Raw genomic sequence first — 11,816 nt, 5'->3', positions numbered from 1 at the left:
ATTCACAAATATATATATACACACACATACATACATAAATTGTTACTAATGCCACTACAACCTCTCATCTACCACATGCCTTCTTTGTTTAATACCTTTCAAACCAATCAAATCTTCTTTATTCAATATCTTTCAAACCATTTGATTAAAAAAATTGATTTGAAAAAAAAAAACGAAAAAAAAAAAAAAACAAACAAACAAACAAACAAAAAAACTAAAAAAATATCTTAAGTCGGTGGCAAGTTGTGGTAAAAGAAGGAAAATTTATAATACGACCATCAAACTTAGATATTGTAATTAAAAATATAAAAAATAATGTACTTATAATTAAAAAATAATAAAATTTTAATTTTTGTTTTAATTACTACAACTTAAAATACATTAATTCCTTTCTATCAAAATTTAAAAAAATAACTTCTATATAAAGTATTTTGAGATATTAAAAAGTCTTAAAATGAAGTAGAATAAGTCATACATACAAATATAGATTAAAAAACATGTACAAATCAAATAACTTGTGTATGATAAAGAACTAAATAATTGCATGGTTAAAGAAGATAATACAAGGGTAGAATATAAATAAGAAAATATTTATTTGTATCCAATAATCGAAAGAATAAAAAAATATATATATATATCAAAACAAGATTTATTGACTACAAGCAAAGCTAAATACATTTTTGATTGATTAAGTAGTAAATCAAAATTTTATTAAGAGAAAAAATCATTAAAACAACTATTGAATTTTTCGGCCTCAAATCTTACTATCTATGTTATAAAAAAAAAAAATATATATATATATATATATACTATTAAACATGTATGGTTGTAGTATCTTACTTATAAAAAGCTTTGATATGCTTTTGAAATCAAATTGTGATATTTCAAAATTCAACGTGATTTGACATATTTAATATGGTGTAGTTTCTTTTGATAAATTAAATAAAAAAAGAAAAAAAGAAAAGAAAAAGAAAAAGAAAAAAATATATACAAACACACAATAAATTTGAATTATTTTTTTACTAAAAATATTAGTATAATTAATTACTAAAAATTTTACATCAGATAATAAATTTGAGATTATTTTTTTAATATATTATAATTTTTGTATCTTATAAACAAGTTATAATTTTAATTTTATATTACATATATAAAGTTAAAATTCAAATTACTTTTGTATGGTATGTATTAAGTTTTTTATAAATTAAAAATCGTAGTGTAAAATTTATTATCAATCAAGGTTTGATTTAAATTCACAATCACACAGCATATACATTCTAAGTAGTATCAATTATAGTAGACATATAATGTTTTTTTAAAAAAATTATAAAATTTGATTTCTAGTATAAAGTAGGATAATATATGTATTTTCTATAGATTTGTACTAGAGCAAAGAAGATGATTATTTGTTATTTTTAGTAAAAATACACGTAGTTCTTTAGTTTTTGATGATATTGGACAAAATAAAAGAAAAAAAATGAAATGATAAATAAAATATGATTTTAAACACAATTGTATTTATCTATTGATACTGATATACATTATGTCTTAGGTAGCAAGTTTTAAGATTTCTAAAGTTATTATTATCATTAATTTTTTATTTTGCATGATTTATAATTTTAATTATAATCAAATATACTTCAGATTATATTTTTCAAATAATACTAAATTTTGCTTGATAAAATTTGAGTTATTATTTTAAGTAATAAATAATTTATAAATGAATGAGATAACTTTAAACAGATTTTTATTTAAATTTTAATCATTATTGATGTTGCATTAATTTGGTTATTATAGGAAAGGAACATTTAAAGATTTTTCTTATAAATTTCTCATTGTTTTGGTGAAAGTTTTATATAATTTGGAGGCTACAAAGGTGCAATGATGGTTAAAATAGAGTAAGTTGCTTTAGTAAAAATTTGGATCACTTTATCATTCCCTTGTAATTATATAACATGTTGATAAATGCTTATTATAACAAAAACAAAAACTCAAATAATAGACACAAAATTAATAAATATGCTAGAGAGAATCCAATTTTTGACAATGAAGTGTCAATTACACAATAAAAAAAACTTCTAATGAATAAAAATTTTAAAATTGTATAAACACATTAATCCTTAAGTGTCATTTAAGAAACTCTAAACATTAGAGATACATGTGTTTTTATTAGTATTTGTGCATCAATTTAGGTTTATAACAAAATATTGTGTACATAAAGGAATATTGCATTACAACTAGAGTATCAAACTCTTTTGCATTAATTGTTGTCAAAATTGGCCACTTATATCTTCCCATAGTTTTGTCTCATCTTTTCCCTTCATTTGCCACCTACTGTTGGCTTGAACCAAAAAATGTTATCAACATACAAGCCTCACTTAGTGTTGCAAAATGGCACCACACTTGAGTACTATAAAGAGCCACCAGTTGAAAGTAAATGAAAAGTGGCATAGAACCTTCCAACAAGAACTTCACATTTGGCTGACTGGCAGGCATGATGGATCTGAGTAATGCCTTAGCCATTCATTTCCGACGATTCGAAGATGATGCACAAGAGATAAAGTATCGATTCTGAAGTGGACAAATTGAGAACTCCAAAAGCGAATCCGCCTTTCTAAGCCATTCTAAGCCAAGTGCATATTCTGCACCAGGCACGGATACAAGTGCAGCGAGAGTTGGGCCTTCGATTCAGGTTCTGCAAAAAAACGATGAGCGTTTTGCTTGAGCGTTAGTAATTTAAGACCTACTACATGCCAAGTATGTAATAAGTCGGGATTGTATCACACACTACACACATGGAGAAACAAAGAACATTCGCCGTTACAAATTGTGCAAGAACACTAATTCGAAAACAAACAGAAACTGTACAGAAATTAGAACAGCAGCCAATCCAAATTGGTGTTCCTTGCAACATAGTCACCGCAAACCGCCATTTCAGTCAACTATAAATGTACGAATACAAAACAAGATAAACTGGAACTGTTGTAGGTTAACACAGTTATTTACAAAGATGCTTCCAAAAGTCCCCAGCTGAGCCCTACCAACTCAAACAGTGAGAAGCATAACGAATAATTCACTAAAATAGCTAACCTTCTAAATCCAGAATGGCCACGCATATAGCTCCTCATCAAACACGACTCCACACTTCTCATAGTAACCTACTTACACTTTTTCTGTTCCTCAGAGGGGTCACGTGCAGAACTGCTTATGAGCACTGCAAGGCAGTATCAACCTGTTCTTCCTATACCTTTCTGCATCGTAGGCTTAGCTAATATTCAATATCGTTCATGTTCCAACTCAGCATTTTATCTCAATTTCCATGTCCTTGCCATCTTAGCCATCTTTTCACAGAGAAGATCTCTGACGAAACAGTGGACGCACTGAGTTCAAAGCTTTATCGGGTGCCATCTGCAACCCTGCTGCGATTGAAGGAATAAACAGCACCCATATTTTCCCCCATCCACAGTAAAATCCACGACTAAACATGTAATCCAAAAGCCTTGATTTTCTGATAATACACGTCCCGTTCCACTGTCGCACATATGCTCCCCATGAAGTCATGATCATCCACGAAACCTCACAACTAACCCATGTTCATGCGGCTGTGTGACAAAGATCTGCCTATGATACCGAAATTGCAAACGATATTCATAAGATGCAATCAAGAAATGTGTTAGCATGACTTCGGTTGAACTCGAGTAGACTGCCATAGGTACGATCTGCCACACCGACATAAAGGGCCTCTGAATCGGGACTAAAAGAGACTCCGGCTACTTCTCCGAAGAGATCGATCTCCTGACAATGAGAGTAGTTCTGCTTGGTGTCAAAAACATGAACGAAATCTGCAGGTTCTGCCATAACCATAAAGCATCCGTCCCCTGTGAATCTTATAGAGCGTATTGCACCAATGCGGCCTTTCAAAACTGCTAATGAGGATCCCAGATAGCGATTATCCCAAAGGCGGCAGGTTGTATCTTGATTTCCAGTGGCAAAAACACGTCCATCGGGATGCCAAGCTGACGCAAATGAGTAGTCTAGATGGCCTCTTAAAGTTGCTATAACCTGAAACCATCATAGGCAATATAATGTTATGCAGTGTTATTGAATGCTACCTGGTTCAAGTCCGTTTTTACTTTGATCTTTGGAGGAAGAAGCAGGAGGAAAGAAGAAAAAAAGTAAGGAAGAAAAAAGAAGAGAAAGGAAGAGAAGATAAACTTTCTTGAAAGCAAAATTTACCTTGCCGCTCTGACTATCAGCCAAAATTCCTTCAGCATTATCTCCCACAACTATTACAGACTTGCTGTCAGGACTAACAGAGGTGTGCTGCACCGAAAAGAAGAAAAGTTAGAGCATTATGAGCATTGTCAACACCCTGGTGTAATTTGACAAAGGGGTACTCCACGCAAACCACACTGGTAGATAACAGGCAAGAGCAGAGACACACAGAAGGAGATAATAAAGGAGTTTACATTAACAGCCCATGGGAAGTAAAATCGGCTCAAAACAGAAAAATTGTTGCAGTCAAAAACGCGAACCACCGAGTCATTGTTGGAACTCATCAAACGCACAGCTCCACTGCAAACCACAACAAACACCAAAAGCTTAATGAATTCGTTCTCAAAAAGCAGAGACATATGTCTTTGAATAAAGTGTCAAACTGGTTACACAAAATCACAGCTCGCAGCTATCACTTCATCTTAACAAGAACCTGCAGTCATCATAAATGTCGATGGCGTTGGTAATAGCATTTTCATCATGAGTGATCTTGGCACAATACGTCACTCCAGGACGATCAAGGTTCTGTACAACCATAATCAGAGCATAAGCACTTCATGGTTTTGGTGTGAACATAATTAGATGCAACACGAACAAGCATTCACATGCCCAAAATACAACATAAATCAGCTACGTGAGTTCATCGTACCTTGCAAACCATCTCGCCTTGAAATCCACCAGCAACAAGAAGATTTCGCTTCACACACATTGTACTAATCTGAACACGTCCCAACCCATGTTGATAGAGCCACGGATTTCTCTGAGCCTAAGCAAAAATTGTGGTAGATCATGATGAGTAGAACAAAAAGAGGGCACGAAACCTACCTATTGAATTCATCCTAGTGTCGTAGTTTCAAGTCCCAGAAAATTTTTTCTTTTATATACACATATAACTAAAAAAGTTTCAACACTATTAATGACGTCTTAACATCGCCTCTGCACTAGAACGTTACTAAATATCATGTACGATAAATTAAATGATAGTTAAATTAAATCGAAACCAGAAAATCAAAATTAGAAAAAAGGCCCTGTACCGTATGAGCGCACTCAGTACATGACTAAAAATAACACACACAGGTTTCGAAACTTGTACATAAAACTTGTTGAGGTTTTGATAAAAAAGACTTTCCAAAAAAGACTAAACAGAACAAAACATCGAACTAAACAAGCTGTCAAGCAGCTAACGGAGTTACCTCTAACGCTGGATCAACAGGACCTGCAACATTAAGCACTTCAGTTCCTTTCCTGGTGATAGGCGACCAGTGCATCACCGAGTAGCTGTGCATAAGATAAACATCGTGCTTGGACGTAGCCCACACTAGATTTCGTAACTGATCACCATCCATTCACAAGGGAAAGTAATTAATACACAAACATTAAATTGGATCACTGAACAGTATCTGCACGAAACTTCAGGAAACCATTACGAAACATTATGGAACTCCAACTGATAATGTCACGCCACAAAAAGCCAAAAGCCCTGCACACAACTCATGGGAAAAAAAAAACATAGACAATATGAATCTAAGAGGGACTGACCTGAAAATGAACGATAGTTGATTTAACCGATCTAGTGTTGTGCCGAAAATCAAAAAACTTTCCTCCTTTCTCTACCACTTTGCACTCCTGCAAATAAAATAAAAAATGAATAAAACAAAATAAAATAAACCCAAAAGAGAACAAGCAACACATTCAGCAATTACATTCGTAGTAGGGCCTCTGGAGATCTCACTTTGACCGCAGAAAATTCTCAGAACTGGAGACAGCGTAAAAGTCTAAACACTGTGAATCTATTAGAATATATCAACGAGAAAGCGTTTCGAGGTATCGGTCACCTTCTCCAGATCATCATGCGGCAATTGCAAATTCAAGTAATTCTTGTACTGTTGGAGGCGAGTTTCCCTGTATTGTTCTCTCGTAAACAGCAGCCCGTCCCAAGGGATGCCTTGGATATCCTTACCTCGTCGAGCTTGAGCAGCAGTCGTGTCCGATAGTTTACTCATCTGCAAGAACATAAAAGAAGTCTTTGAACCAGGATCTTTCCATTTTACACAAAATAAACCAGCGACTGATAGAATGTCAATAGCATCAGAGGCAACAATGACTAATATCAGCATAACTATTTATCAGATCCTGTGCCTACTGATCTAATGCACATGTGTCTTCAAAATATTAACAAATTGAAGTGCAGTTTTCGCGCCAAGTGTGGGCACCAAATGCTAAGCAGCAATTTCATACGTAATAAAGTTCATGACGCGAAATCATAGTCAGGAGTCATATATCTCCTGAGATCCATATTTAATTCAAGTGGCGCTGAAAGGCAGACCCACCACATCACTGTCATCATCTGAATCTGAGTCAAGCAAGTTGCTCTCACGGGCCGCCTGCAGTTGATCCTCAGCATCGTCTTCAAAATCCACCATGTACTCGTCACCCACGTACTGTCCATCATCTTGAAGCTGAGCCATTCCGTCCACTACTTTACTGCATGTGTGTGTTGATGCAATTACGTTATTGCATGCTCGTAACACATTGTATAAGTTGAAAGTACAAAGATAACACATGCGAAAAAGAAGAAAAAAGAAAAAAGAAAAGTTAGATGACCTACACTCAGCTGTGTCCAACAAAATTCGTCAGGCGTCTGCGCTTTCATGTTCGCACGAATAGGCCAGACGAGGTCATATGGAAAAATAAATTAGAGAACGTAAAGGTAGCGGAGTAAATGAACAGAAAAGTTGGGTATCGTTTCCTGAATAAACTCTTCCTACCTATATTGCAGCTATCAATTCACAGTCCTAAACGGCTCCCGCAATCATCCCATCCCTGAACCGGTTGAGCAGAATAGCAGACTCCCTTCAAATTTCCCCCTAACTCCAATCAATCATAACATTCCTAGAATTTAACAACAAACAGTTCCAAAACGCTCAAATCCCAGATCCATGCAAGGACATAAAAGCCTTTCAACCAGTATTGTCAAATTCTACTTCTAAGCCAGGAAGACGATACATACCCGCAAGTTACATATCACTTCTTCTTCTATCCATACTTTCGCGAGTAACTCCGGCCTAGACCCCGCTACAAAACCCAATTAACCAGTAATTATCAAATTATCTACACTACCCTAATTCAACAGTTATTTTTTACGAAATCCCCCAAGTACTCGCATTAACCGAGCTAAGACTATCACCTACCAGTGCATTCCGCTGCACGAACGCAACAAGAGTAACACAACGTTACCATCACACAATCACACCAAACTAGGTCAAATTACGAACCAGCAAAGGCAACCAAACTTCATCTGCACGCGAACAAGAACACAAGCTTCATCACAACCGTCTGGACCTACGTACCTAACAACCAGAGCCGCAAACGAACTGCACGGCAACGACACCAAGCGGCAATCGCACCGTCCGCTCCCGCAGAGCCAAGCTTCAGCTATGAGTTATAAACCTTCACCGCCCTCCAATTCCAACTCCCTCCCCCCTAAGCTCCTCCTCTTCACTCCCAAAACTATAAAACCTACTATCTCGAGTTCATTCCTCTAACCTCCCTAACCCGAACAATCTCTCTCCCTGCTCCACTTCCCCGACTAAAAAAAATATATATCCAAACCCTCTAAAAGCGAACAATCAAACCCTCACACACAAACAAAATAATAAACCCCCTGCGTAGGCAGATAGATAAGTAAGTAAGTAAGTACGTAGGTAGGTAGGTAGGTATCTATCAATCACTTTTCTTCCGCAAAATCAGATGTGCTTAGATCCCGTTACTGCTGATGCAACACCAAAACTCCGCTGCACTGCGGCTGCTGCTGCTGCTGTGCTGCTGCAACCGGGCACTACAGAGAAAGGAAGCAAGCAAGCCTGGCCTTCCTTCCTTCCTTCCTTCCTTCCTTCCTTCCCTCCCCCCTCCCTCGCGATCTCAGCACCTGATGCTACTACTGCTGTTGCAGCGTCGACGTCGCGGTGATGAAGCTCAAAGCCCCGTCCCCGCCCCCACCCAGGCTCTGCAGCAAAATTAATTTTTTTAAAAAAATATCTTCCGCTTGTGATCGTCGTAGATTTTTCCCATCTGGTATTTCCAGTTTCGGAAATTTTGTGGCACTGGGCTTTCTCATTGGGCGAGGGCATTGGCCCAACTGAATATGCCGCCACGTCGACATAATGGTGACGTGGCCTGCCCCGTTGGACTGTTCCTGCTGATGTGGCTGGTTGGTTCATTACCTGGGGGTGGGGTGGAAGGGGGCGGGGTAACATTTAATGTGGGGTGTTGCTGCGAAGAGTAGACACCGCAATGCACTTTTTTCTCTCCATGATTGTTTGGTGGTCGCCTTGTGCATGACTTTCTTATACTTTTACTTTTTCTTGTTTTTATTAATTTTCTTATAACTTTTGTATAATATTTTGTAAAACATTGAAAATTGGGAAAAGGTTTGCATAACGCCATCGTCTCATTCTTGTTGGTTTTTTTGTTTTTTTCCATCATTTGGCATACTTGAGTTAATTTTTGTTTTATTTTTATTTGGTTGACACTTGGAACTTTTTTACAAGATTGAGTGGTTCATACATGAACCGGAAATTGGGCATGCAACAACACATTCTTTGTAGCATAGCTGGTAGGTTTTTGGGTGATTAAAATTAGGATAAATTGTGGGAATACTTGTGTCTGAATCAAAATACATAATTAACAAGTTTATGTCTAAAAAATGATATTTTTTTTATTTTCAAGTTTATTGAGTAAAAGGAATAAAAATGTAAAACAAACAAAGATGTCATTATAAAAAAAATTAAAAATCAGTCTTTAGATTATCCAAATATATATATATATATATATATATATATGAAAGTACATTTTATTATACAACTTTTAAATAATTAAAAATATATGATCAGTTATTTATTTATTTATTTATATTATAACCTATAATATATATATATATATATATATATATATATATTTATATACTACAAATAGAACTAATTCAACATAATTTCATGACATTAAAAAGAATCTTAATACTTCTTTCATTAAATGTAGAAGATTGAGAAAGTTTATGTCAAACTTAATCTAATTGTCTTTCTTTTATTTTTATTTTTATAATATAATCCTTAATTCTATATTTGATTAACTTGTTAGAATACAAAATAATTGTTATACTATTATTTTGTATTCTGTCATAAATTGATAAAAAGAAATAAATCACTAATAAGAATAAAAAATAAATAAAACACATAGTTATAAATAAAACACATAGTTAGACATTTAAAAGCAAAATAATTTTGATCTTAAATGTCTAACTATGCGTTTTATTTATCAAATAGTTATTTTATAGTACTTAGACAAGCCAAAATAAATCCAATACCTTCAACAATACTAACTATTTAAGTACATCTTCTAACGCTAATGCAAACAAATGTATCAAAATAATAGCTTAATACTTGTTATATATATATATATATATATATATGAATATTTGGTTGTAGATATTATGTCTCTTTGCAATAGAAATATTTATGTTATATTTCTTGCCTATAACTACTCACTGATTTTTTGTTTTAGTATCCAAGCACTGGTTGTTAAATTCTCACATATAAAATAAACTATAAATCTTGATTTATACATATAGATTACCAATAAGCTCTTAACTCTTTTAAATTCAATTTAACATGACAAATATATAAATATTAGACATTGATTTATTTTTATTTTTATTTTTATTTTTCCGATTTAAGATAAAGGCGTACATAGCCACTCTTGGTAATTGAAAGTAAATTTTATTTGTGTTGAGTTGTTATTATACTGATCTTTATCAAAATTAAGTGAAAATATTTGGGTACAAATGTATAATGTGGATTTAAAAACTAAAAAAGATATATAAATATATAATATAATCAAATAAAAAAGATAATTGATGTATTTTTGAAGTTCTTTTTTAAAAAAAAACAAGAATTTTAACTAATATCAGAAAAAATAAATTTAGTAATTGCTATTAAGATTCGTATACTTTATCTTCATGATTAAATTGTGAGCTATCCACTGCATACTAAAAAATGTTTAGACCAAAATATATTTATAAAATTAATAGATAAGTATGGTTATATATATATATATATATATATATATATATATTTTAAATTAGATATTTCTAAGATGAACTATTCAATACATTAATTTTAAATCATAAAATAAGAATTATTTTAAATTTATTTAAAAAATTAAAAAAAAGCCAACAATTAATTTTTTTTGCCCCTAATTATATTTATTTATTTATTCATTTATTTTATTTGTTAAAAAAATAATTTTTTAAGAAAATAAAAAACAAACATTAGTGACTATGTCATTAGTAGAATCAAATATATGGCTCAAATTAATTCAAAAGTATAAGCAATATAACATAAAAGATATTCTACAATATAAATATTATCATAGAAAAATCCTACATTTATCTAATTTAATAGTTAAAAAATACTTGTCTTTTATTATTATATTACTAAATTAGTTTTTCTTAAAAAAAACATAGTTGTTACTACTCTATAAGAAATAATTTGTAATTTAATATATATATATATATATATATATATGTTAGTTTATTGCCATGCTTCATTACTACAATCTACTCAATCACAATTGGACTTGCCAACAAGATCAACTCTCCCTATATAAGCAAAGAATAACATGATCTTATATAGAATTGGAAAGTTGCGTTGAAAAATTACGCTTCTGCACAAAATAGCATCTTTGTTACTTTGAAGGGAAAATATTTATGAATTGGATTCGCCACAAACTTTGGCAAGATGCGGCAAAGACTCTTTTCAATGCAGGTCTTCAATAGTCTTAGAGTCTTCAAATTGCATTTTTGAGAGCCTAGTATCCTTTACTGAGGTCATGAGTTCAAAGTTCCCATGTTCCTTTAATAATGAGATCTAAGATGAATTTTTCTAACTCCAAAACCATCACACACAGGTGTTTGCAGATTGCACACAATATCTGCAAGCTTAAATACTTTAGAGTGGTGATGCACTAAAAAGTTGTCAATCTTCAGCTTGACAAGTGATGGGTGTTGTAAGGATAGCTCATTCAAATGGATACAATGAAACTAAGGTACTTTGTTGGCCTTGTAAACTAATTGGACTAGTGGAATTTATTCATAATATAATTATTTAATTATTTATATAGGTTTGGTAGGAGATGAATATGTTTTTTTGTGTGTATGTGAAATCTAACATGTCGTCTACATATTTTTTATATGATTATATTAGAGTAGAAGTTTTTGAATAAAAAATAAATATTTAAAATTGAATAAAAATCAATTAAAATTTATATGGAAATAATTTAAAAATACATAATATTTTTAAAGTGATTAGGATTAAAAGAGACAAAAATAAATTATGATTCTTTTTTAGGTAACAAAGAAATAATATTACCATGGTATTTTTTACACAAAGACAATATTATTTTTAGCTTTTTAATGCTTTAATTTAAAAAATAATATTATGAAAAAATTAATATATTTAAAGAAACATTTAGACTATATTTTTTAT

General features: G+C 32.4%; 1 protein-coding gene across 12 annotated transcripts; it reads right to left on the bottom strand.

The window, feature by feature from the left end:
• Window positions 1–2,226: 2,226 nt before the first annotated feature.
• LOC112287695 (putative WD repeat-containing protein C2A9.03) lies at window positions 2,227–8,225 on the bottom strand. 12 transcript variants are annotated; one of them, XR_016505256.1, is made up of 13 exons: window positions 7,626–8,206; window positions 7,286–7,340; window positions 6,884–6,916; window positions 6,606–6,759; window positions 6,111–6,278; window positions 5,815–5,901; window positions 5,469–5,606; window positions 4,925–5,041; window positions 4,709–4,800; window positions 4,470–4,575; window positions 4,237–4,323; window positions 3,091–4,062; window positions 2,227–2,695 (listed from the first exon to the last, which is right to left on the bottom strand). XR_016505256.1 is itself a non-coding variant. In XM_024530983.3 (12 exons), the coding sequence occupies exons 4-12, from the start codon at window positions 6,741–6,743 to the stop codon at window positions 3,649–3,651; spliced, it is 1,347 nt and encodes a 448-aa protein (XP_024386751.1). In that variant the 5' UTR covers window positions 6,744–6,759; window positions 6,884–6,916; window positions 7,286–7,340; window positions 7,626–8,206; the 3' UTR covers window positions 2,970–3,648. The 12 variants fall into 12 exon arrangements, 10 of the variants coding, with proteins under 10 accessions (XP_024386751.1, XP_024386748.1, XP_024386756.1 ...); XR_016505255.1 differs by having other exon boundaries at window positions 7,286–7,350; window positions 7,626–8,166; XM_024530983.3 differs by lacking the exon at window positions 2,227–2,695 and having other exon boundaries at window positions 2,970–4,062.
• Window positions 8,226–11,816: the final 3,591 nt, after the last annotated feature.

The sequence above is a fragment of the Physcomitrium patens genome, chromosome 10, assembly GCF_059467195.1.
Source record: "Physcomitrium patens ecotype Gransden chromosome 10, ASM5946719v1, whole genome shotgun sequence".
NCBI lineage: Eukaryota > Viridiplantae > Streptophyta > Bryopsida > Funariales > Funariaceae > Physcomitrium > Physcomitrium patens.
This window is presented reverse-complemented; position numbering and strand designations above follow the sequence as displayed.